Source organism: Heteronotia binoei, chromosome 16 (assembly GCF_032191835.1).
Source record: "Heteronotia binoei isolate CCM8104 ecotype False Entrance Well chromosome 16, APGP_CSIRO_Hbin_v1, whole genome shotgun sequence".
NCBI classification, from domain to species: Eukaryota; Metazoa; Chordata; class Lepidosauria; order Squamata; family Gekkonidae; genus Heteronotia; species Heteronotia binoei.
This window is the reverse complement of record NC_083238.1, coordinates 23,642,317-23,669,963: the sequence shown is the minus strand read 5'-3', so window position 1 is coordinate 23,669,963 and position 27,647 is coordinate 23,642,317. Positions and strand designations below refer to the sequence as shown.

Sequence of the window (27,647 nt, the reverse complement as noted above, 5' to 3'; positions counted from 1 at the left end):
GGGCTGGGGGAGAGTCTTCAGTCTCTTAAATGCCACGAGGAGGGACTTTGGGGGGGGGGGGTGCGGGAATCATCGTTTGGAGTCCATTCCCTTTTGCATCCTAGAGCTCAAAGGTGGTGGGTTTAGCCCGGCAGTGTCTTCTCCTCGGCTCTCCTCTTTCGGCTCCTTTATCTGGAGCATCTTTATCCAGCATCCATATGCTGTTCCCTTCACGTTGAAAAAAAAAAGAAAAGAAAAAAGCCCCATGCAGTTTGTGTAAATCCGTAATAAATAATATTTTAATGTTAAAGAGAAGTGTATAGTAATCGAAATCTTTAGGGGCAGGATGGAATGGAAACTGAGAAGGATTTGACAGTAAACAATCCAGCGCTCATTCCCCTGCCTCGTACGACTTCAGCGGAGGCATCGGGCGCTTCAAGATGCTACATTTTTGAGGACGTCTCTCTAACAACAAACCTTTCTGGAGGAGATGCAGCGCGGGCAGGCAGAAGTGAAGGGGCTAGATCCACATCCATGGTGGAGTGGCTCGGCCTCTTTCGTCACCCTCCCCCCTAATCCCTCAAGCGAGGGAGAGAGAATTGGTTTTCTTCTTCTTCTTGGCGCCTTAGGGGAATTGGGGCGCAAGGCGGAATCGGCGCTGCAGTTTCCTGTTGGTTATTTTTTTTGCCTCCATCTGGTTTACCTTTGTCTCTCTGTGGGATCCGACCAGGGACTGCGCATTTGAGCCTTCTTCGGGGGTCTGTCGATTATTTTGGCAATCTCAGGAGATGCCCGGGCTTCTGGGAAGGTCTCTGGGATCTATCTCTGCGCTAGGCCTCCACGAATTTCCGACCTCGCGAATCCATCTGCTTCTAAAATATTTGAGTTTCCCAGAACTTCGGCTAGAAACCACTGCCCCTGGATTGCCACGGGTGGCGTCCCTTTATTTGCATCATTTGTACTCCGCCTTTCTTACAGGGACCCAAGGAGACTTACACACAAGTTCGTTTCCAACATCTCTGTGCTCTGCCCTGGGAAATAACCTGCTGAAGTTGTCACCCTGGGCACGCATCTTGGCCCTTGAGTTTGGGCTTTTTTGGGCCCAGAAGCCAAGTCCCAAACATAATTGCCTCTGGATCCTGTTCAAACTTATCACAGGGGCTACACGCAGGCACACACTTTTTCATAAACGCAGTCTGACGACCCTGGTTTTCTATTGATCTAAATGTTTTTATTGCATAGTTTCTACTTGTAAGCCGCCTCCTATTGCTAGAACGGCATAAATAGTCAAGTTCAGAGGAGTCTACTGAAATAGCCACCCCCTTCGCTCTTTGGGTCCGGTAATGGGTACTCATTTCTGGAGAAATGTCACTTTGAAACACTATGAGTGGGCTGTGGCTACTCAGGGCAGTGAATCAGGCCCTTTTCTTCTATGCCAGGGGTGGCGAGAAGCTGGAGCAACCTCGATTTAGGGGTTTGAAGGCGAGAGTCGCCCGCCCCTGTGCGCAGCAACCTTTGTATTTCTCGGCCTCCCATAGAAACTCGAAGCAGGGCTAACGCTGCTTAACTTCCAGATCGGACGGAATCAGGCCAGGCCGGGCAGCCCGGGGTCACAGCGCTTCAGCCTTCAAAAGAAAATGAATGGGATAATAACTCGCAATTTTAGCCTTCGTGAAAAACGGCATCGCAACCTCACAGTATTTTAGCCTTCACGAAGATGGCACACCAACTCCGCCTTCCAGCTGGGTGTACCCGAGGCGCGTTGTGTTTTGGAGCGTGCGCGGCCTTCTCGACTGGAAGCTGAGAAGCCGCATTATTCCGACGCTCCCGCGCAGCCCGCCCCACTTCACCGGCCGCCGACCCGACTCTAGGCCCCCTTAAGAGAAAGAGGTTCCACTTCCAACGCGACCCCGAGCGGATTAGAGTCTTGCTTGCACCGCGAAGGGGCCTGCTTTTTGCAACCCGGCGAAGGGCCCGCAGCAGTCCTTTCCCGAGCACAAGACTTCGGAGCTGCAGGCCAAAGGCTGCCTGCCGTCTTTGCTTTTCTTCCTTTGCAACGGGGGAGTCTTCTCCTCCCAGGCCAAAAAAAAGGTACGAGGCGCCAGCCGCTTGGAAAGCCGGCCCAATTGGCCTGCGGCAGCTCCCAGCCATTCAACAGAGGCCCTGGCTCGGCGGCCTAGTTCCCGCCAGAACATGGCGCGTAATGAAGAGGGGCGGCGGCGGCGACGGGCTGCGATTATGAAAGGCAACGGGAGATTCCGCGAGCCAAGGCCGCCGCCCCCCCACCCTCCAAAGGGGGCTCGGAGTCAGGCCCGGGCACCCCCGGATTTATGGAAGGCGGCGGCGGCGGCGGGGAAGGGAAGGGAAGGCGGGCGAGGCAGGAAGGCGGGCCGGCCTGATTAGCATGCAGCAGCGCTCGCGAGCCGGGCTCCATTGTTTTAACACCTCCCCTCTCCTCCGCGCCAATCTGTCACCGTTCAGCAGGCGAACGCGGCTGCCTCGAACGCGGCTGCCTCAAATGAGACGGATAATTAGCTGCCCCGCACGAATGGCGCACTCTTCTCACCCCTGATTGCTATCACCTTCTTGCTCCTGGCAGTTTTGACACCTCGTAATCAGCCTGCTGCTTTTTCTCTTTTTCTTTCTTCCCCCCCCCTCCCTCCCTCCCTAATTCCTGATTTCTCTTTCGCTCTCTCCCACTCCCCCCCTCCACCCCTTTTAGGTGCTTCCTTTTTTTTCTTTTAAATGCAATACGAGTTGCCATTTGGATGGAGCCTCCTCTAAACTGAGTTAACCTTGCATGAATCCGGGCGGGAGGAAGAGAGAAATGCGTGCGAGGGAGCGACAAAAAGCGCTTCCTAAAGTGTGTGGCAGGGGGAGGGGAGTACCCCAGAGCTTTTTCGTGTGCGTATGTGTGGGTGTGGGTGTATGTTTTGGAAGCAGATTTTTTTTGCTCCTTCAAGCTAGCCTTTTGCAACGCTCTGAAGAACAGCTCAGGCCTGCGGCAGGGGAGGTGCGGGGAGAGACCTGCTCGAGCGCGCCCCCTTTGGGGGACTTGACGCCCTGCCACGCTGGAGGAAATCCACCCACCCCCTTTCCAGGCAAATGTCAAATACCGGAGTTAATGTAATCTAGGATCGTTGGTGGGCTGAGGAGGAGAAAGGGGGGGGGGAGAGAAAGAAGCTCTCTAGCTGAGTGTGGCAATAAACAGACCGCGGAGGGGAATTTCCAGAAAAGGACAGAGCTGAGACCTCAAATTAATGCACTAAATTTCCCCTTCGAAAATCGCACCCCCTCGATGAACTAGTGGAATCTGTCACAAGAGTGTTTCCCGGGCTCCTCTAACGAGCAGTGACAGTCTAATTACAGGAGCCACAAGCAGCTGGCAAGAGGTAACCAAAGAACCAGGGAGAAAAAGGGGGTGTGCATGCGCGGGCGTTGCATGTACAGATATACGCACCCCTACCCCTCCTGCTCAGTGCAACTACTGGTGTGGGGAGCAAGGCTGAGGTCTTCCCCAGCCATCTCATCTCCAGCTTGTGGCCTGCTACCCAAATTGTACTAGCAAGCCCCACTGCAGTTAATAAACTTCCAATATGGCTAGGTCAGGTGGAGAGAAAATGAAATCATCCTTCTAATACGATCAAAGGTGAGAGAAAGCAGAATTGTATTCCATTTCCCAAGATCAGCTTTCTTCTCCCACTTTTAAAAATAATTCCTCTCCCTGTCGGGTTTAGTCTCCTCTGCTGCGCGAAGGTGGTATTGTTAGTACTTCCTAGCGCCTGAGCTTCCCTGGGTGAGCATAATAAAGCAGATGTCCCCACTGGCAGCAGAAGCAGCAGCTTTTTCCAGAAAGTGGGGGGGGGGGGGGGGAAGAGTTGCATTAGTCTGGAAGCTGCTCAGGGTGTATATTCGCTTCCCCTCCAGTCATGCTGTAATCTACAAAAACATCATGGGGTTCAATGCTTTTTTTTTTCTTAAAAGGAAAAAAAACACACAAATGTGGCATTCCGTACAATAGTTTCTTCTTGCATACCCCTTTGTGTTTCAAAGGCCTCAGCCTTTTTTTTTTTAAGAGTAGTCTCTGCCAGTGAGTCACAGAAGGGAAACAGAAGAACTTCTGCTTTGCAAAATTAAGATCAATTTTCAATCACTTTTAAGGTATCCTCCCACCCCCCCAAAAATACTCTATTGGAAGGTCATTCAAAGGGGCTGGGATTGTGTAAAAATAAATGGAGTTTTAGAGAAACATGCCTTCGCCCAGAATAATTCAATGACTAAAGTGTACAGAGAGGAAAATATTTTACAAAGTTCACAGGAAAAAGCACAATCCTTTTTAAAGTCTGTCTGACTTACTACTACTGCACCTCTTATAACTTCAAAGACAAAAGCTCATGTCCAAGCACCAGTTCTTTCAAGAGCTGTCCCTCTATGCGTCGCCACCAAAATGGAAACTGCATTGAATCTAAGCAAACCTCAAGAGGTAGATGTTTCAGCCTCTGTTATATCATATATGCATTTACAAATGGTAGATTTGTTATAGTAGAACCAAAACATCCATTCTAGGTCACACCAGAGACAAACCTGCTCACACTACAGTTTATTATAGTGCAAAGGCAGTTAACAGCTTGTCAAAAATCAGATGAGAAGTTGAAATCAGAGTTGTAGAAAGATGCTCGGTGCAGCCAAATGAGTTACAATTATTCAAGTTCTGCATTCTTGTCCCTTGATAAAGCCAGTCAAAACAGCGATAGCAGATATAGACAATTTATTAAACATTACTATAATTAATATTAATACTCCCGGACTGAAAATAGCACAGTCCAAGTTTATCAATCTAACACAAATATTATCGGGTCCTGGAAAATATTAGTTTAAGTTTTAAAGCTTTCTCAGCTAAACTCTCACAATGATAAACACTCAGTATTTACATTATTCCCCTATGTAGAAAACAGCTGTTAAAAAAAAAACACATACAAAACCCCAACAAATGTGTTGTAATCAATTTTTGTAAACTTAATGTTTTAACATTTTAAAATATATATATAAAAATCCGAAAGCTGAGCTAGTGTTCTACATTCAAAAACAAAAATGGTAAAACAAATGTAATTTTATTTACCTATTAGCCTTTCGTCCCATAAACACACACAGTAGTTTTTACTGGGTGATAGAGGATCCTTGAAGGCAAGAGAGGAGTCAGGACGGGGTTTTAACAGATATAGTAAAGAAGACAGTAGTTCTCTCCTCAACTGAGAAGACCCACAAACACATACTTAATGTGCCCATGTGGATGCACATTTCTTTCACATCACTGTATTCACTGAACTTGCTAAATGTATCTTTTGATGCAAATAAGGATTTGCATTCACTGCCACCTGTTGTCATGCATGATCAACTGCTTGCATTTAGAGATGGGATTGGGGCCTAGAATTTATTCAGAATCTTCTCTCTTACTGGAAAATGCAATGACAACAGTTTTTGCCCACATGAACAAGAACTGCAGAGTTGGGACTTGGTGGTCAAGAGTTGGAGCAGGTTTACAGCTTTATTTGCATAGTCCAAAGGTGGAATGATGGTGGGGGTACAGGCTGGGAATGTACTAGTGGAAGAGGTTTGGAGGGATCCCACAAAAGGTCTGGAGGGATGATACTTTCCTGCATACTTATATTAGTGGTGCTACTATTCTTACAGTTCTACACTTTTTTTTAAAAAAAGCATCCAGCTACAGGAAAACAGGTACTCTAAGGACCACTACATAGAAAGTGGAATTCCCATTAAGAAAACTGTATGAGTCCCATTACACCTGATAAATCCACATGTCATTTTTATTGCATCTTCACATAACAAAGTTAGCATGTCTTTTAAAGGAGACTTGTGTGAAGAAAACATATAGGAAGTTACCTCTTGTGTGAATTACCTCTAGGCAAAATCTGTAGTACAATGCTTACCAGTAAAATTATTTCAAACCCCTCCCCCTAAAAAAAAAGTACTTTATTGATGCAAGAATTAAGATTTTTTAATGGAGCAAATTCTGTATTTATAGAAGAGATGTAATACCACAATTCAATTTGAAAATTTCATACCTGTCTCAAACAATAGCATCCATGGACCCCCGACTCACAGAATCAGTTTTTACTACAGTAGTGAAATCACTTGAACAAATTAATAAAGGATGCTCACTAATCTCAAGTCAAGAACAAAAATCTAGTTCTGCTCTAGATAAGTTGTTTCATTCCGAAAGTCTGAAAAAAAAAACACGGTTTGCTGGCTAGAATTCCATCTTTTTAAAATACAATTATCTTGTGTAATGGCCAATTTGTGCATTATATGGGCCAGCAATTTGTAATCCCAATGGCTACTAGTCCATGAACACAATTTATGGAACACGAGCATTTAACAGTGATGGGTACAAGTGAAATTCTTCACTTTACTTGTGGCTCATATCACATCTTTCTTGGGCCCTAGTACTTAGCATTAATTATTGAAATAGATAGGACTTGTTTCCAAATTAATATACTTAGTGAGGGTTCAAGATGCACCATAATTACAATTAACATTACATATTTTTAAAAAGATGCAAATAACAGTTCTTTAGAAATACAGTAACAGGTCAGGTTACCTTGCTCCTTTGTTGTCACTGGAGGGCCCATGCCGTTAGTCCCCTCTTCCCAAATCCCTCCACCCCTTTTGAGGTTAATGGATGTATATTTATACATGCTTCTCCTATACACTAACAGTGGCTTTAATACAACTGAACAGTCCGTACAACTCTGGCTGAACTCATTTACAAAGAAACTGCAGCGTTTCAGTTTAAACAAAATATTTCCGCATTCCAGTTGCACTAAGTCTTCTTGTCAAAGTGTGAATTCAGATGTCTTAGAAAATCTTCGTTCGATGTAAGAGATGGTGGGAATACTTTTTGGCAGAATTCACATATTCCAGGCTGATCAGGATCCGAGTCTGCTGAAGCAACCGTCAATAAGGCACTGTCTTGAGCATGATAAGGCTTCCAGAGAGGCTGCAAGAAGGGTGTGCAGAGGGGAGAGTTAGTATTCTGTATAAAATAAATGTTTCTCTTTCTACCAGCTGAGTTTTGTTTGCGTGTAGATACCAAAATACATAGTGTTGGATCCAGACAGCTTTTCCGTGGATGAAAAAGGAAACGGGGGGGGGGGGGAAATCCCCTCTGACCACTCCAAAAATGCGATGTTAAGAATCAGCCAGACCTATGTGCACAAAAGCCACATGGGATGGATGGGGGGCTATTAGCAGGTGAACTGGGCAAGACTGAGTGAAAAATATGGTTGGATGTAACCCATAAAATATTTCACTTGATTTTCAGAAATGTACTTTGTTTTTCAATGAAGTTGTCATAAAAGTAAAGAACGTAGGAACTCGCATATTTGTTGAATTTGGTTCTAGGAGTGTTCCCTATAAACAACAGAATCCCTACTCAAATAGCATCCCAGTTTTCAAGAAACAATACACACTGCTGAACAGTGCTTTAAAAATATTTGTTTGTTTTGCTAACTACATCATACAAAATGGATTTTCATTGAATTATGAAATGACTGCAGGGTGAAAGAATTTGAAATCACAAAGGCTAATTCGGGAGTTATTTCTTTGCTAGAATGCTTCTTGTAGCCATCTGATTGCTAAATATTCTTGCATGATAATTTTCATTTTGTCTGTGTAAGGATGTTGTTGGGCAAGTATTTAGCCAGACTTGGTGCCTTGCTTTTTAAAAGATACATTCTTTGAACGGCATCAGAACAGAACTGCATCATATGTTTTTGGAGGGGAGGCACAAAGCAAAAGCGTTTGCCATTGTCACATTATTGTATGTTTTTATTTGCACTAGGAGGGCAAAGACAATGCAATATTTGGAGCTAGAAATGCAACATGGGTTTGAAAGCTCTCTGGGTCATACTGGGTTTATTCTAAGCTTGTTCCCCCTATTGTACAAGGACCTGGTGCCATCTCCACCTCACACTCCATCTGTGAGCACTCCCCGCCCCCCACAAACTTTTCTACCTCCAGGGAAGGAAAGGCATGAAAAATGACAAAGACAGTATTCCTATGCTGTCTTGATTTGTATCAATCTCTCTATTTACTTTAAAGAAACAATTTATCTTCTTATGCCCACCTGCACAAACGTACAATTCCCACTGTTCCCATTACAAAACATTAAAATAAACTCTGGGTCTACAGTCTGAACCTTAAGAATTCTGAAGCACACCTGGTTTGTTTTTTAAAAACTCCAGAACAATCAGCCACTATTTCTTTTAGGAGTCAGTTCTTTATCTAAAGAATATTTAATGTTGTCATAAGGTCTTGGCAGATTTCTATAGTGGTTCTTTTACCATGGTCAGCTATCAATCGTTGCAGAACAGAAGCTAATTAGGTGTAATTACAGCAAGTTCTCCTTACAGTCTACTTTTTGTTGGTGCAAATTGCTTCGGGAAGCTGTCTAGGCACTGATGCGTGTTTTAAATATCACCACGGAAGTGTGCTTTTAATTACTTATTTGCAACTCCACCTTGATTTAATCTGGCAGTTTAATAACTGTAATAGGAAGCATGATTACATGGCCAAAATAACCTACTAATCATATAATATTTGATCAAGTACAGACACCAGCAAAAGGACCACATCCTAAGGTTGTTTATTCACTGGGGTTAGAGTTTCTACATAACACTGTGACTTACAAACTGTTCCTTTCTAACAGGGTGAATTTTGCATTGTACAGGTCATTAAGCTACATGATAGCTGTATTTTGGATTCCCTCTAACGATTGCATTTTCTACTTAGGTGTGCATGTACGCTATGGGAAATTTCAAGCATATATTTAGAAATCTCAGTTAATCACCTATCTTTTACCTAATTAAAAAAAATCTACTGCTACCAAAACATAAATTTAGGTGTCCTTATTGAAGTATTCAAGGATAAAAGAGATTCTCTTTATTAAGCTGCAGCCTATTACTCAGTGTTAGATGGAAAGGTCATCTTACCCTTTTCTGTATCCTGTTATAGAGACAAACTATAATCAAAATAGCTTTCAAACCCCCCTCCCCCCAAAAAGACATATATCCTTAACTCATGGCCTCATTGATTACAATATACCCTCACTCACACACATGCATCAGTTGATTATTCTACTGATTCATGCTTGTAACCCTAATTATTTTAATTTGCCCCCCAAACCCACCCACCCCATTTTAGTTGAGAGGTGTCTGGTGAGCCATAATGTAGGATGTAAATCTAAAAATCAATCTATGCAAACATTCTTCCAAATAGATATTATTTAAAAGATTTATCAGATTTTTAGATTTATATCTCGCACCTCAGCACACCAGGCCCTACACAGTTTGGCTCACAATTAAAATCATCTGCAGTGTTTTAAGGCAGTAAAATTAGGATTACAAGTATTTATTCTACATACTTCAGAATCTGCCTGAGGGGCCTGGTAACATAATGATAAAAATCCAGTTTAAAAAGTCCAGTTAAAATAATCCAGTACACTAAACAAGCTAAGGAAACAGATATAAAGCAAAACATTGGTATTTTGAAAAAGCAACCAAGAAAGCCAATTCTATAAAAAGCAGCATTACAACAGACATAAAAAAGCAAATAGCATAAAAACGGGGAGAACAGGACAAGGAGACTAAATTAAAAGCCTGGATAAGGAAAAAAAGCAGTTTTCACCCAATGCCTAAAAATATGCTGCCTTTTAGGGGGCAGGTGAGCTTCAAGAGGCAAGATGTTCCACAGGTAAATTCATTCATATACACACACACACATTGTGGTAGCAGTTAAACACATTTAAAGTGATTCACATAATATCTTGGCTTTTCCCTTCATGTCTGCTTTTTTCAAACAAAATAAAACAACAACGAAGAGCTCTGCTTGATGGATCATAATCATCCCAGGTGAACCGTAATTTATTTATTTATTTATGATTTATATCCCGCCCTTCCCACCAAAGTGGCTGATAATGCAAGAGAGCATCAGAATTCCAGTCTATGAGACTTTCTATTTAGTCTACACTCCGGTTTTCAGCATTACAGTTTTCAATCCAGGTGTTTAAGAAACTGCAATATACTAAGGAAGCCGGATTGAGGGGTTTTTTTTTATGTTTCATGTCTGCAAGGAAGAGCTAAATTTATTACACCAACTGAGAGCCACAGCTCTAACGACTTACGGCTGCCAATTACACTGCATTTAAGTTTCCCCTCCTCATCTTTATTTGTTAACACATGTACTAAGTACATGACAGAAAGTCCTTATTGGGAGTGGGGGGAGAATAAAGTAGAGAAATACAAGATCAGGCCTGTAAGTCAGCATTATTAGGGTGCTGGAAATACCAAATCCTTTCTGCAAGAATTCATACATTTTCAACGGTGTGCCTTCAAAACAGTCACTTTTAGCAACGAGGCAACACAGTGAACAGCCCAAGATTTCTTAAATTATGCTTGTGTGGCTTCTAACAGGAACAAAACTTTGTGTTCCATCTGGAGAAGATCCTGGCATGCTTCAGACCTGACAACCAATCATGCTATTAGATGAATAAACCTGAGAGATCCTTGTGTGGCCACCCCCTTCTCCCGGCATTTCTGCATAGCTTGAAAATTAAAATACTTCCACAGCAAACTACAGATGGTCATCTGGTAGAACAGGGTTTCCAAACTTTTCTTTCCCGTGGCCCGGTTATTTTTACACTTCTCCTTCATGGGGGTGGAGCCAGGAGACTTTGGGGGTGGGCCAGGAGACATGCCATTTCCTGTGGTGTTAAGGACCAAGTGATGTCACTTCTGGGGCACAATGAACCAAAACTCCACTTTTTCCTGTGATGTCACTTCCAGGGTACTCCCCCAAACCTGCCTCTTCTTCTGAAGCAAATTCATTTTCAGAAAAATCTCTCTGAAACCCATACTGAGTCAAAATGGGGGTGGAAAGTGGGCAAGGCTCACTTTCCACCCCCCACACCTGCATGCACCTATCTGTTTGTGTGTTCTTCTCCAGCTTACAAGCATTCCTAATGCCCATGTTCAATTGCCTGCACCACCTACACCCCCCTTCCTCAACAGCACTGGCCAGTGTATGTAGTTGGGAGTGCTGTTGCCATTGCCATCAGGAATGCCAGCACTGTGTACCACCCACACTGGACCCTGGCAGCTACATCAAAATATGCTGACACATTTAGTAGGCCCTTCCTTTAGCTGCTACTAATGAACCCTGCCTCAAGCTACAACCAAGCTTGCTTGGTTTCAAGAAAATCTTTTGACAGCTATTTTTCATACTTTTCTTTGATTGAAACACTGGGAAATTGCTGTGAAAGGTAACAGAGAATTGTACTGCGAATAATGAATTTATTTCAAGTTATATGAAGTTCATACAAGCTTTTCTGCAGTTATCCCAAAAAGGATATTTATGAGGGGCTTGCAGCTTTTTACTGGCTGTGTTTCCCATGCCTTTAAAAGCAACCTGTTGTGCAGATACTTAGCCAGTGAACTACTTTCATCCTTTTAAATATCTACAGGAGGAGTTTAATTTTGGTGTCAGACAGCTGTTAAAAGCAGGACCAGTAAAATGGTGCCAAGTTCATAGTGCCATCACTTCCAGTGCTGTTGAGATATACCGCAGTAATCTCCAATAATCTCTTTCTGCTCCACACCTCTCACTCACTCACACAGAAATCTCATAGAAGGCCAGCTGGTTACAACTTGGGGTGCCAACTTTTCATTAGCAGAGCTCCTATGTCTGCAACAAGAGTATGATGAACAGAAAAGTTTCATCCAGTAAAAATGAAAGGAAAGAAAGAAACAGAAAGGGAAAGAATGAAATGGAAGGAGAGGAAAAGAAAGACACGGAAAGAAAGAACATAAAAATAAGAGGAGCCATGTTAGGTCAGGCCAGTGGACTATCCAGTCCAAAATTCCCTTATACAATGCCCAAAAAGCACCAGAATGTCCACCAGTGGGGCCAGGGCACTAGAAGCCCTCCCACTGTTGCTTCCCCCCACCTCCCAGCACCAAGAATACAAACAGAGCATCACTTGCCAGAAAAGAAAGAAAGAAGGGAAGGGAAAAAGGGAAAAAAGCCTTCCTCACCATCAGATGACCTCAGCCAGCAACAATTCAGCCCAGGGGTTGTTTTATAAAAAAAATAGCTACTGGAATGCCCACTCCCCACCCCTCCCGGCTGAAAAACACACACACACACACCCTTCTTTGCCTCCCAGGGAAATCTCCCCAAAAGAACATACTGCAAGGCACATGAAAGCCCATACCTTGAAGAACACTTCATGGGTCTAAAGTGCCAGTGGATGCCAGCTTTTCTCTCGAACACTGGGAGCGGAGGAGAAGGAAGGAGAGGCAGCCCAGCTCCTCTCTGCACAACACAGAGACGGGGCGGGGCTAGCTTTGCTGGGGGTGGGGCTAGCTTTGGCTCTTCTTGTGACCTGGTAGTGAGGCTTCCATGGCCTGGTACCAGGTCACGACCCTGCAAATGGGAAACACTGTGGTAGAAGAATCAGTATGGCTTGTTCTCTTCTTTCCAAACCAGGATTTAATTCTGGTCTGGAAGGAAAAGATCAAAACACAGTTTATAGCTTGGACACAGCAAAGTATAGTTATGATAGATTTGGAGGTGTTTAACTGACCTTTGGTGAGGCAATGAGGCTGAAGGTTTTCCAGGCTCATTTGTGGAAACACAAACCATTGCACATTATTATGCCTGACCTATACCACTGCTGTAATGACCACTTCTCAAAACCAGTCTTTGTTAAGGACCCAGTGTACAAAAGATGTGGCCATCAATGAAGGATTCTATCTACACATCCACTGCATTCTTCCAGTAATGGGGCCCACAGCCTTTCCAACAACACCGCTAGAACTGGGAACATTATTTTTAGCAAATGGAATTTTCACACTTTCCTAATTGCTGTTCTGCAAAGGGCTATGCATTTGTTTCTGTTTATTGTTTCCCTGGATTCAAATCACTGATTTTTTTTTACCTAACAAAGCTTACCTTCAACCCTCCTAAATTAAAATGTATGCAAACACTTACAGGTAATAAAAATAACAAAATATTTTAAAAGTAATACATGCAGCTGTATGTTTAGTGAATTCTTAAGTAACATTGGCTTCTTTTGCAGAAGTTTCTGGATAAGATGCACAATTTTAATCAGAGGCCTTATGTTCTACATTTCTACATGGATGCAACTAACAAATATTGAAACCATTTTCCATTGCCAGTTGTCTTTCCAATTGTAAACACTTAAATATTAAGATTTCCTAACTACAACTGAGTTACAGAACTGGCCATTCATACTGAAAATTGATACTCTAGACATCTCCCTTTTTTTTCTTTGCAAAAATGCAAGTTTTCTAGCCTGACACCCTATATCTTGTAACAGTTTGAACACCAATTCTCCTTCATTTTTAACATTACGTCTCTCTGCATCTATTTGCAGCCACATTACCAGGTGTTCCACATGTTTGAATATACGATACTCGGTGCCCTCTATTGAAAAACAAATACATGAAGTAACTAAAAGAACAAGCAGGAGATATAATGTAGGGGAAAAAAGGAGAACGTAACAAGTAATAGAACGGATTATTTGCAGCCTCCACAGGAATCATACAGGTAATAAAAGATGTGTATTTTGCTTTGAAAATTTTATGAAATGTTTTATGTATACCTCTCAGTTATACACTATAAAATTGAAAAGCGCTACTATTTTAGAATAAAAGGAAATGGAGATGTAATCCCAAGGGTTTGTAGATATCGGAATAAAAACATTTAGAGAGCATTATGTTGTGAACTTAAGAAGCAAATAAAAATAATTAAAGGTAAGTCACAAGGGGTGACTAATAACATCATGCACGATGAGCATAAACATAATGCCACGTTAAATTATTTGTTTTCAACAAGATTATCCAAGTGGAGGTGATGCCAATGTTAAGGAATCCTGGAAGTCATAGCAGATCACATCTCTGGTCCGCAAATATAATAACTACAATAAACCAGAGACTGTCAAGAGGAGCAAAGTTCAGGCTAACACAAGTGAGAAGGAGAAGCCAGCACCTTTCCTGTCGCAGGTAAGCACTACAGTGCCTGCGCAGATGGTGCCGCCAGCACTAGGAGGTGGCACAGAAAGGGGCAACATGGGATAGAGTGGTGGGCAGACAGAGGGAGAACAGCAGGCTGCCATACAACATTATTTGTAACGCCCGAGTAGACCAGCTTTGGCACTATTCCCCACGTACTACTAATGTGGGAAGTGACATGCAAGCTACAACACCTGTGGGTGAAAGCTGCAGTCAACAAGCACTGGTTTGGAAGGTATGAAGTATAAGTACTTTTTCAAACTTAAACAGTCCCTATAACACAGAGGAACAGATGCTTATCTTCATAGAAAAGGAGCTCTAACGTGTATCGTGGACATCATAGGGGGGGGAAAAACCATAGAGAACATTCTTTGGAAAAAAGATGACAGCATGATCCAAAGTTCCCTTCCTGGACAGGGGCTCTGATTGACATGCATGCTCTTGTCAAGCTTTGAAGGGGCTTCACCATTGACTGTAATATGAATGATAGTTCTATATAGGGATGGGCGCAAACCCAAAGTCCAGGGAAGGTGGCTTCCCTGAAACACTCACCAAGCTTTTCAGCTCGGCGCGCATGTTTGGCAAGCCACTTTGGGGTGGCATCAGTCCCCACTCCTGGCACGCATGCGTCAATCCGTTAAGTGATACATGTGCATCGCTGACATCACTCCCAGGTAATGTGGGTGTGCTGGGGGCGGGGCTTGATGCCACCTGGAAGTGATGCAGCTTATGTCACTTCCAAATGATGTGGGTGTCCAAGGGGTGGGGCCTGATGCCACCCACACTGGTACATTTTGGGCAGGGAGGGGGTTCAATTTGGAGTTTGGAGTTTGATCCTTGAGCCCTCGGCCAAACTGGGCTTTCCTGGTCTGTGTTCATCCCTGGTTCTATAGATGCAGAGCTGCCCAAACACTACAGAGAAGCAGGTAGAAGAAGATGATGATATTGGATTTATATCCTGCCCTCCACTCCGAAGAGTCTCAGAGCGGCTCACAATCTCCTTTACCTTCCTCCCCCACAACAAACACCCTGTGAGGTGGGTGGGGCTGGAGAGGGCTCTCACAACAGCTGCCCTTTCAAGGACAACCTCTGCCATAGCTATGGCTGACCCAAGACCATGCTAGCAGGTGCAAGTGGAGGAGTGGGGAATCAAACCCAGTTCTCCCAGATAAGAGTCCACGCACTTAACCACTACACCAAACTGGCTCTCCTTGGATAGGTAGTTGGATAGAGGCAACCTGGGCCAGTGTGGTAATTTTGGTGTTATTTCTTGTTAAATAGTTTTGATATGGCCTTATTCGCATTTGCAGAGGAGTCCCGTGGTACAGAGTGGTAAAGCTGCAGTACTGCAGTCAAAGCTCTGCTCATGACCTGAGTTCGATCTTAGCAGAAGCTGGGTTCAGGTAGCTGGCTCAAGGTTGAATCAGCCTTCCATTCATCCTTCTGAGGTCCGTAAAATGAATACCCAGCTTGCTGGGGAGAAAGCGTAGATGACTGGGGAAGGCAATGGCAAACCACCCCGCAAAAAAGTCTGCCGTGAAAATGTCATGATGCGATGTCACCCCAGAGTCAGAAACGACTGGTGCTTGCACAGGGGACTACCTTTACCTTTTAATCTGCATTTGTAACTTCATGCAAGCTACCTCACACTTTCACTCCTCCCCGCCCCCCCATAAAGGGTGAGTGTGCCATAAAAATCAGACTGTAATTTGAGATATGGACTAGAGTCTCTGGGTGAGAGAAGGCATACACAAATCGCTTATCAAGGAAAACGGAATTGTTTCTTAAATGGAAAAGAAACCCATAAACTGCAACCTCATTTAAGACAATAACTGCAGCAGCAAATAAAGGCTTCAGAGGGGACCCACTAGCTGCTAAGCCCAAGCAAAACTGCAAACCGCCACGTTATGGTGACGATAATTAATCTAACGCTTTGAATCAGAATCCTTGACGAGGTCGCAAACAGAGGACGGGTTAAGTTAAATAAATGCACCTGATTGCCACCTATTTTACAGTTTACAGAATTACCAAGTGTAAATGCACAACGAACGGAAAACCAAAAAACTAGATACCTGCTGAGACGCATCAACAGTTCTCTCATTAGCGTCTAAAGAGGGGAAGGCTCCGAAATTGTTTAAGAACGGTGCTTTGAAGCCAGGCGCTTTGTCCAAAGGACTCTGCAAGAGCACGTTTGTGTGGGTCATGGGTTTGGCTTTGCTCACAACCAATGGGCCGTGCACAGCTAGAGTAAAGGGGACAGCGCTGCGTTCGTCAAACAAGGGACACGTCGCGTCACTGAAGTTCCCAGCTGGATCGCCAAGCTCCCTGTTGGACTGCAGATCTGGAAGCAAGCATTCCGGCCCCACTGCACAGGGCATTGGCAGCGCGTCTGCTGTACTCTGCAAAAAAGTCGAGTCATTGTCTGTAGGCGGGAACTTGACGCTCAGTTTAGAAAGGGACTCTACAAAGTTCTCTTCCTCATCTGGGCCCATGCCTCTTGGGGTAATGGACGGGAAGAGGGGGACAAGGTCTCTATTGATATCCTTTTTAACCCAAGGGTTACAAAGATCATCCGCATGTTCGTCGGTACACTGAATAGGCTTGGAGAATGGAATTTCTGTAAAGGCAGATGCAAAAAAGTAAATGGTTATATAGTATTTAAGAGCCTTGTTCCAAGTACATCATCTTCTAAGATAAACTGTTTATTTCCCCAATATCAGCAGGGATTAGGATGCCAACCTCCAGATGGGACATGGGGGAATCCCTTGGAAGTACGCTTATCTTAAACTGCAAAGATCAGTTCCTGGTGAAAACGGATGCTTTGAAGGGTGGAATCTAAAGCATTGTGCCCCTCTGAGGTCTCTGCTCTCCCCAGTCTCCAAGAATCTCCCAACCTGGATCTGGAAGTCCTAATCCCCCAACCCCAATCCCCTGCTAGTGGTCACAGGAGACCTGATAACCAGGGCTCTTTTTGTAGCAGGATCTCCTTCGCATATTAGGCTATACCCCCCCCCCCCCCGATGCAGCCAATCTTCTTACAGGGCTTTTCTTACAGAGCCTACTGTAAGCTCTTGGAGGATTGGCAACATCAGGGATGTACCTCAGCCTAATATGCAAGCAAGTTCCTGCTACAAAAAGAGCCCTGCTGACAACCCTAATAGGGATGATCTGTCAGGATGTCAAGACGTATATGCGGAAAGGGTCCGAAAGTTTGCTAGGATCGTTGGATTTTATTTTTCTCCAGCCAAATCTCGAGAATAGTTTCCCTGGGCAGGCTCCCTGGAAAGGTGACAAGAAATTTTCTAAACAAACGTAAGTTGATACTGGAACTACTATTTGCCCATTTTAATCAATGTAGTATCAGAGGCTCCTAAACATTTAGAGGTAACCACACATTAGTGTTACGTAATTGGCCTGTTTTCACATAAGAACGTAAGAGAAGCCATGTTGGATCAGGCCAATGGCCCAATCCTGTCCAACACTCTGTGTCACACAGTGGCTAAAAAATAGTTTTTCACACTGTGGCTAATAGCCACTGATGGACTTCTGCTCCACCCTCCCCTCTGGCACTCAATTCACATCGACATAAAATATTTGGGGTCAGCTGTGTGACTCTTTCCCCCCTCTGAGGATAACTTCTACATTACACTGATTCATCTTGTTTCATTTTAGCTAGATTTGGTCTGAGTCACAGGCTACTTCTGTCTCAGCTCCTGTGACACTCTAGCCTGGGGTTCCAGCGATGCGAACTCACTTCTAAGAGAAAAGCCAGTGCTAATGGCTGAAGCACAACGGGGGACTTTTTACTTCATAAACCCCAATTCATACTATCATCATTTCATTGCATGAGGCTATGGAAAGTCTGTGCTTATGAAATACCCATCCCCTTCAGCCTGGCACACAATGCTGCTTTCTTTGGCAACCAGGCCCAAAATGTTTCTGTTCACTTGGGTGTTTAATTTTATTTCTTTATACGTTAGGTTTTTAGATGGCCATCCCCTGTAAAACAGGGCTCAGGGTGGTGTACAGCAATATTAATCAACCATTAAAACAGTAAAAAAAAATTACACCAATTAACATTCCCAGGTGGCGCTAAGAACCTCAGATTATGCCACTGCTCCTGTGGGGGGGAGGCAAGAAGCAAAGTACCAGGGAGGGTGGAAACCGTTGCTGTTCTCAGCCAAAAGCCTGATGGAACATCTCTGCTTTACACTCACTGTGGAACTGCATTATATCGGAGAGTCAGTTTGGTGTAGTGGTGAAGTGTGCGGACTCTTATCTGGGAGAACCGGGTTTGATTCCCCACTCCTCCACTTGCACCTGCTGGAATGGCCTTGGGTCAGCCATAGCTCTCTTGGGAGTTGTCCTTGAAAGGGCAGCTACTGTGAGAGCCCTCTCAGCCCCACCCACCTCACAGGGTGTCTGTTGTGAGGGAGGAAGGTAAAGGAGATTGTGAGCCGCTCTGAGACTCTTCGGAGTAGAGGGCGGGATATAAATCCAATATCTTCATTTACCTCACAGGGTGTCTGTTGTGGGGGAGGGAGGGAAAGGAGATTGTGAGCCGCTCTGAGACTCTTCGGAGTGGAGGGCGGGATATAAATCCAATATCTTCATCTACCTCACAGGGTGTCTGTTGTGGGGGTGGAAGGGAAAGGAGATTGTGAGCCGCTCTGAGACTCTTCGGAGTGGAGGGCAGGATATAAATCCAATATCATTATCATTATATCCTGCAGGGCACAGATGTTATGACGATCTGAGGCTTTGTGCTGTGTCTCAGAATGTACCCAGAGAGGGATACATATATGACAAACACGTGCAGACACACTTTGGGTCAAACAAGGGTACCTGTAATGAACATATGAAGCTGCCTTGTACTGAATCAGACTCTCAGTCTATCAAAGTCAGTATCGTCTACTCAGACTGGCAGCGGCTCTCCAGGGTCTCAAGCTAAGATTTTTCACGCCTATCTGCCTGGACCCTTTTTAGTTGGAGATGCCGGGGATTGAACCTGGGACCTTCTGCTTCCCAAGCAGATGCTCTACCACTGAGCCACCGTCCCTCCCCTGATATTTTCTCTTGAGGGCAAAGAACAGCTGAGGAGCTAATTGAAACGGGAAAAATGGACCAGCAGGAAGAATTGAGTTCCGTTTCCTTGCTGTTGCAGCCCCAAACTGATTCAGCTTTTCCATACCAGTTGCTTTCAAACCATAACAACCTGCAAGTGATCCTGTACCATGGATCGCCTGCAAATTTTCAAGCCAGCTTCGTCGTCTTCTGAACCTGATGTGAAACACCATTTTTTCCTAGTTAGTTAACTGATGCCCTGACCTAGATATTCCAGGCTAACTTGATCTCATCAGATGACACAAACTGAGCACAGGGTCAGCCCTGACTAGTCTTGGATGGGAGGCCACCAAGAAGTCCAGGGTCATTACGCAGAGACAGGCAAAGGCAAACTACCTCTATTCAGCTCCTGCTTTGAAAACCCTGTGGGGTCACTATAAGCTGCCTGTAATTTGACAGCACTTCCCACCAATTAAGCAACAGCGGGGTCATTTATTACATTTTTTTCCTCCCATAATCAGGGGCAGAATTCTAGCAGAAGCTCCTTTGCATATTAGGCCACACCCCCCTGATGTAGCCAATCCTCCAAGCGCTTACAAGGCTCTTTTTTGTAAGCTCTTGGAGGACTGGCTACATCAGGGTTGTGTGGCCTAATGTGCAAAGGAGCTCCTGCTAGAATTCCACCCCTGCCTATAATCATTCAACTGGGAAGGGGGGGAGAGATACAGGAGCACCAGTTTTGAAGCATGGCCAGAGCGGTTTACTTCTGTCCAATTAAACTGGAAGTCGAGTAACAGCCTCCCAAACCAAGCCACAAAGCAAATGCACTTCACAAGTGACAACGCACACATTTCCCCCCTCCGATACAGGAGCTGAGATGGCTACATAGCCCAAAAGAGCACAATGTAATGAAACACAAGAAAGGCAGAGAAGGCCTTAAAGAGCTTTGGAAGGGCCCACGGCATAAGGGCATCCTCCAAAACGAAGCACAACTTTTAGCCGAAAAGCAATGTATCTCAATAAGAGCTGCCATAAAGCGATACCAGTGACAGGTTCTCTCCGTAGCTTAAATTTACTCAGCTGGTCCGTCTGTGTCCTCGCTAGCGTACGGATGCGATGGAATTCTTCTGTCAGTCCCCAGAAAACAGTCTCGAGTTCATCCCTGAAAATCCAGAGGTCAATCAGCCAGTGTCCATTCAGTAGTCAACTAAGAAAACAGCCAGCAAGTACACTGCCAAAACTCTCAGAACTGGTTTAGACCAGAAAATCAGAGACATCATTAAACACACAGTGATCTTTTGGGACAGGTGTCCCCATCCTGTACATTTGAATGCCAACACGAGTTAGACAATTCTGCTGGTGCAGCTTCTCCTGTTACATCAGCAGCCGGATTGGTACCGACAATGGTCACACCTGAGGTGCCCTTCTCAAGGAGAGGAACCAGACCTATGCACTGTAAGTGGGTAATGGTGGGTTGCTGGGTGAGATCTATTCATTTAAGTCTTGGGTCAAGAATGACGAAATGCTGGGGCAGAGGCGGGAGGCACAAAATACAAGCCAGGATAAACACAGCATAGGCTTGAGGGAATTTCTGCTGGCAGAAGGAAAGAGGGCAATTTGTGCCGACTACCCCCTCCTGTTGCAGACCCCCAGTTTCTCTCTGAGAGCCAGTTTGGTGTAGTGGTTAAGTGTGCGGACTCTTATCTGGGAGAACCGGGTTTGATTCCCCACTCCTCCACTTGCAGCTGCTGGAATGGCCTTGGGTCAGCCATAGCTCTGGCAGAGGTTGTCCTTGAAAGGGCAGCTGCTGTGAGAACCCTCTCAGCCCCACCCAGCTCACAGGGTGTCTGCCGTGGGGGAGGAAGGTAAAGGAGATTGTGAGCCGCTCTGAGACTCTTCAGAGTGGAGGGCGGGATATAAATCCAATATCTTCTTCTTCTTCTTCATACCATACCTGGGAGTTCCCTCCAAAGAAACGTTTCTGGGTGCTTTAGGGGTACAGTGGGGGGTGGGGAGCAAGAGAGGTCTGCTCCATGGGTGGAAATTCCCTCCCGTTGGCTAGGTTTTCCACAAGATCCAATTATAAAGCCAACCCCACAAATGAACCAAGAGACAACTTTCCAAAGTACCTCTCAAAGGCTGTTGCAGCACAGGACCCTGGAGAGAACTCCTGTCTAGATGAAGCCTGTTTGTTGCTTTTTGCCTTCAAAGGAATGGGGAAACAAATGTGCATTTTAACAAACCTAATACTCATCCCAACCAATTGAACAGATATTTTGGAACGGGTAAGAGCATTTATACAGGGCTTATGGAAAGAGCCCCGTGGTGCAGAGTGGTAAAGCTGCAGTACTGCAGTCGGAGCCCTCTGCTCACGACCTGAGTTTGATCCCGGCGGAAGCTGGTTCAGGTAGCCAGCTCCAGGTTGACTCAGCCTTTCATCCTTTCGAGGTCGGTAAAATGAGTACACTGGGGGAAAAGTGTAGATGACTGGGGAAGGCAATGGCAAACCATCCCGTAAAAAGTCTGCCATGAAAACATTGCGAAAGCAACGTCACCCCACAGTCGGAAACGACTGGTGCTTGCGTTTTTACCTTTTTTATGTGAAGTGCACAGTGCTCTTGGATGCATCATTTGGTTCTAAAGCCCCTCTTTCTTCTGCATGTCATTTGTTTTAATAAGGGGGGGAAGAATCCCCTCAAAGGAATTGTGTAAAATCATCCCTTTTCATTCAAAAGTGTATAGTCATACATTATAACAGGGGTGATAAAGATGTGGCCCGGGGGCCAAATCAGGCGCTGGAAGGCTCCTGTCAGACCTTCAAGCAACTGGCTGTCATCTGCTTCTTTCCCCCTCTCTCATTTCCTTCTGCATCACAGCTTGCTTTGCAAGGCTTGCTAAATCGCATAGGTGCTACAGAGCAAAACCTCTATTTTCTCCATTGGCTGAGGCTCTTCCCTTGGGGAGGAAGGGGAGGAGGGATAGCTTGCTTTGCCAGGCTCTCTCAATCACACAGCAGAGCTGCTGAGCCAAGCCTCTCTTCCTTCTATTGGCTGAGGCGTCTCCCCCTCTCCATCGCCTGCAGAAGGAAGGAAAGAGCCAGAGTGTCCTTTGTCCAGCTCCCGAGATCCCACGGGAAGGGTGAAATATAAATCTAATTAAATAAAATACAACGAAAGCACCTTTAAGACCGACAAGTGCTAATGTTTTAAGCATGTTTTCAGTTTTTTAAAAAAATCTTTGTGTTTGTGTCCTTTATAAAGTTTATATCTCTGCTGCCTAATCTTAAATAGGTACACACATGGCCCGGCCCGACAAGGACTCATTTATGTCAGATTCGGCCCTCATGCATTATATAGCTCGATACCCCTGCATTATAAAATCCTACTCCAATACACACAGTGACGTTCAGACACAGAACTAATACTGTTTGCCATATATGCTATATATCAGATCATAGTATCACATGAGTTCCCATCCAGGAGACTACCGCATTCTTCAATAAACTCAGCCAGGGTTTAATCAAATGCCTTCGATCACACACTAAAATAAGTTATTATATTTGACTGCCACCTAGTGGATTAGCCATGTATTACATGGGCGTTTATTCAAAGCCCTTTAACTGAGAAAAAGTTGTTACAATAACCCTTTTGTGTTTTTTGTAACATAAATGTGTGTGTGTGTGTGTGTGTGTATATATATATGTATGTATTTCACAGTGTTTGAAAAGTTTTCTGACAGCTGAAATCACTACATTCTCAGAATGCAAGCACGGACACTAAGGCAAGGGAGATTTGCATTTCCTTTAAGAATATTTCAATCCAAAAGGGTATCAAAATAATTTGAGAATGACTGTTCACAAGTAATTCAAAATACATAATGGGGGAGGGATTGCATATACATTTAATAGCTTAATTACACTTAAATTTAGTTTATGGGTTAAACTAATTTTTACTGTCTCAGTTTGCATGTCAATTTGCTAGTAATTCTATAAATCAACTTACCTCTTTTTCGTATCTTAGTACCTGCGTACAATTTTGTGCTTTGCTTATTTCTTTGAGCTGTTTCTTGAGAAATCTTATTTCATCTTCTTTGACAGCAATAACAGATTCAAATTCCTTTTCTTTAAAATTGTTGTCCTCCTCTGTTTGCTTTAGTTTGATGCTCCCAATCTCCAATTGTTCCTTGAAACAAAAGACGCACATAGCACAATTGGATAACTTTCAGGCTCCGAGCAACACCATTACGAAACCAAGTGCTAAATTAACAATTAGAAACCAAAATGAAAACCAGCCTTGTACAAACCACCATCATTTTAGGCTAAAGTAATTAAAAACCATTTGCTGCTACATATAGTTACGACTCCTCTTGGACAATTATTCAAAACAATCGTATGTTATGTTAAGTATATAAAATAGTGGCACCACTGATAATGCATATTAGTGCTTATAAAATGTGGGAGATGTTGTCTTATTCCATTTATGCTCTCTGTTCACTAATATTTAATTAGTTTCAGCATGTGCTAGAATCAAGATAAAGTATGTTTAAAGAAGGTGACAATAGTTTTCAAAGATTGTAATTTCTGGAACAGCCAGAACGTAGCTATTTAGCACTTAATGACTTAGGGTTTTTTTACAAGAAAAGCTATAAAACTTCAAAGATAAGAAATTAAGGAATTTTAAAAGTCGTCCTCTCTCCTGTATTGTTAAGCTATTAATTTATTGTATATGGTGACAGTCTGTATAGAAAGGAAGTAAAATCTCAGTAACATAAAAATGGGAAATATATGGTAAGTAAAGTAGGAGAAGGCAGTTTTCTTAAGGCCAAGTCTTCCCAGTTCTGATGGATGTATGCCATTCACAAACCACTTTACAGCATAAAAACCCCTTTATGTATAACTTTTTAAAGGAGCATCATCTTACATGCATGATAAATCTTGGTACAGAGCAGTGCGCTAAGCACTAAGGAATACATTAGATCATTCAGATGCTATGGACAGTAAGTGAAGGATGTGGAAAAAAGCACAAAGCAGAGATTTGAACCTGTTTCATATATCCTGTTTGTGAATTTGTTTGAGAACCTGAAGTTTCACCAGGTCTACCACCCTCAGCCATCTGAAGGTGCCTTACAATACTATCCTGAATGGAATCAACCTTCTAAATTCACTGAAGTTAACGGGCTTAGAAAGGTCTGTCACAAGCCCTGGTTGTGAATTGTAGAGGTGACTGAACAAATCAGGCCTGAGAATTTACTTTTGCTATTTTAACAAAGCTGTTACTCATATCCTTGGAAAGGTAATTTTGAATAATTGGATAAATGCTCAGAAACGAATGTTACACTGTAAAGAACAAAAAAAGGTAAAGGTAGTCCCCCGTGCAAGAACGAGTTGTTACCGACCCATGGGGTGAGGTCACATCACAGTATTTTCTTGGGAGACTTTTTATGGGGTGGTTTGCCATTGCCTTCCTCAGTCATCTACCCTTTCCCCCCAGCAAGCTGGGTACTCATTTTACTGACCTCAGAAAGATGGAAGGCTGAGTCAACCCTGAGCCGGCTACCTAAACCCAGCTTCCGCCGGGATTGAACTCAGGTCGTGAGCAGAGCTTGGACTGCGGTACTGCAGTTTACCACTCTGCCTCACAGGGCTCCTTTTTTAAAGAACAAACAGATGACTAATTTGCAACATTTCTATAGGAAAGTTCATATATGCTTACATCATACATTTGGCTGAGACAAATTAATTGGTTTTGATAGAGTTATGTGAGTGTCATGCGGTTGGGCCTATATGCCACACCCTCAAAACCCCGCAATCTCTCAGATGCAGGCTGCATAAGACTATCTTTCTGAAAGTGCTTTGGTGAGAATCTTAGAAATTGTATTTAATCTTTTAAATTTCAGAGAGGCCAGAGATGGTACACATGCCTTTCCATACTCAAGTATTTTTGAGTCACTGGGATTATTCTATATTGAATCGTTTTAACAGTGGTTAGACCAGGGCTGTCAAACTCATTTGTTATGAGGGTCACAACTGACATAAGACCTTGCCAGGTCAGGCCATATATATCATAAAATGTAATGCTAGGTAGCAGAGATACAAACTTTACAAAGGACACAAACTGAGATTTTTAAAAACTTAAAATAAAACACTCTTAAAATATTAGCCCTTGTTGGTCTTAAAGGTACTTTCTTTATATCTCTCCTGTGCAATCCAGGCTCTCTCAATTGCACAGCAGAGCTACTAAGCCAAGCCTCCCTTCCTTCTATTGCCTGAGGCTCCTTCCCCTCCTGATCCCCTGGGGAAGGAAGGAAAGAGTCACAGCTTCCTTTAAAGTAAGCTATCCTTCCCCCGCAAGGGAGGAGCCTCAGCCAATGGAGAAAGGCTTTGTTCTATAGCTCCTGTGTGATTGAATAAGCTTGGCAAAGCAAGTTGTAATGCATAAGGAAGCAAGAGAGAAGGAAGCAGATAGCAGCCAGTTGCTTGGGGGCCTGATAGGAGCACTCCGGGGGCCTGATTCGGCCCCCGAGGCACGTGTTTGACACCCCTGGGTTACTGATTTCAAATTAAAATTTTTACAAGGTAGCATGACTGATCTTTGGCTGGGATACAAGGTTTTCCCTGGACACCTGGTATCAACAAATTTCTGACTTAACCTGTAGAGATGATTATAGGAGAGAACCATCTTCTCTTTACAGTCCTGTGATTTAGAGGTACTGCTTTGGAACAGGCAGAGAGACTCTTCATTTTCATGTGTCTATTTTAAAGAGAATACTTCCCTCATGGGTTGACAATCCACTATAAGCGTAACTCTGCTTACGAATGCACTGTTGTGGGCAGGGCTTCCCCCCCCCCCCCGGAAAAAGAAGTGCCAGAACTCTCAAGGGGGAAATGAAGGAGAAACACATGAACTTCTAAACGTTTTTTGAGAATTTTGTTTCTACAAAGAGGTTCCAGCACTCCATTCCACTCTGTTCCCCCAGGAAAAAAGCCCTGGTTATGGGGCAGGATTCTTCTGCCACTACTTCCACCCCTTATGCCTGGAAGTCCTTCCCTAAATGCCCACACTGCCTTCTGGCTCTGCCTTCAAATCCATTCTCAAAATCCACAATCTCTACAAGACCTTTGGTAAAATACCCTGGTCTCAAACGTTTTAAAGTGAGATCAACTTCTGAGAAACTTCCTCTAAGCTGCTTTCCTTTCCCTGAAGCAAAATGCAAAAATCTTACATTTGGTTAATGCTGAACAAGTTTATGTTTTATTTTTCCTTTGCAGTATTTCTAAGTATATAGCAGTACATGACCACATTGCACAATATGCAGAAGGAAATCCAAATTTATCATCAAGCCTCATCAGATCCTTCTGTCTCAGTTCAGCCCATTCCTCCTCATCCCTCAAAATCTCCTTGTGAAGGACTTTGGGTTTGAACCCACAGATCGCTCCCTTATTCCTTATCCCCTACTGATATTCAGTTCCACTAAATGAAACTGAAAGTGGCTTATAAATTTATGAATATATGAAAAGAACAGTATTAAATCTACTCCAATGTAAAGTAGGATGAAGCATAAAGTAAAAAAAAAAACTTAATACATGAAGAGCTCCCATGGCAGTTCTGTTCTATATCTAGTTCGATGCCACTGGAAGTTTCCCCATTGCTGAGTGCCTGTGCTATTTTGAACTGCCTTGTAATATGTTCTCAATCATTCACTGCACCCCTAAGGAGAGCCAGTTTGGTGTAGTGGTTAAGTGTGCGGACTCTTATCTGGGAGAACCAGGTTTGATTCCCCACTCCTCCACTTGCACCTGCTAGCATGGCCTTGGGTCAGCCATAGCTCTGGCAGAGGTTGTCCTTGAAAGGGCAGCTGCTGGGAGAGCCCTCTCCAGCCCCACCCACCTCACAGGGTGTCTGTTGTGGGGGAGGAAGGTAAAGGAGATTGTGAGCCGCTCTGAGACTCTTCGGAGTGGAGGGCGGGATATAAATCCAATATCTTCATCTACCTCACAGGGTGTCTGTTGTGGGGGAGGAAAGGAAAGGAGATTGTGAGCCGCTCTAAGACTCTTCGGAATGGAGGGTGGTATATAAATCCAATATCTTCATCTACCTCACAGGGTGTCTGTTGTGGGGGAGGAAGGTAAAGGAGATTGTGAGCCGCTCTGAGACTCTTCGGAGTGGAGGGTGGGATATAAATCCAATATCATCATCATCATCATCATCTTCTCCTTCTTCTCCTTCTTCTTCTCCTTCTTCTCCTTCTCCTCCTCCTCCTCATAATTTGGAAGTAGGCAGGAAGGCAGATCCTGGGTTCTGTGATGTAACAGCAGCCTAGTAGCCATATGGCATCAGTCACTGGAGGATGGTTTAAGCAAGACTCTGGCTTGGTGTGTAACTGTGACATCAGGCATGCAAGAAAAACTTCCACAAGCAGCGTTCCACACGGCCACCATCTCATTCCAACCAGTTCACCTTGCTTATGCACACAGAACCTCCAAGGACCCTCTGC

At 44.0% G+C, this 27,647-nt stretch overlaps 1 protein-coding gene across 2 annotated transcripts in view; it reads right to left on the bottom strand.

The window, feature by feature from the left end:
• Positions 1 to 5,776: 5,776 nt before the first annotated feature.
• Positions 5,777 to 27,647, bottom strand: part of TANK (TRAF family member associated NFKB activator) — a 54,595-nt gene continuing 32,724 nt past the window's right edge. For both annotated transcript variants that reach the window (XM_060257071.1, XM_060257072.1), the window contains exons 6-10: positions 23,156 to 23,335; positions 21,284 to 21,357; positions 20,198 to 20,316; positions 16,163 to 16,707; positions 5,777 to 6,997 (exon numbers count right to left, since the gene is read on the bottom strand). In XM_060257071.1, coding sequence (XP_060113054.1) covers positions 6,821 to 6,997; positions 16,163 to 16,707; positions 20,198 to 20,316; positions 21,284 to 21,357; positions 23,156 to 23,335 — 1,095 coding nt within the window. In that variant the 3' untranslated portion in view covers positions 5,777 to 6,820. The remainder of the gene's footprint in view (positions 6,998 to 16,162; positions 16,708 to 20,197; positions 20,317 to 21,283; positions 21,358 to 23,155; positions 23,336 to 27,647) is intronic.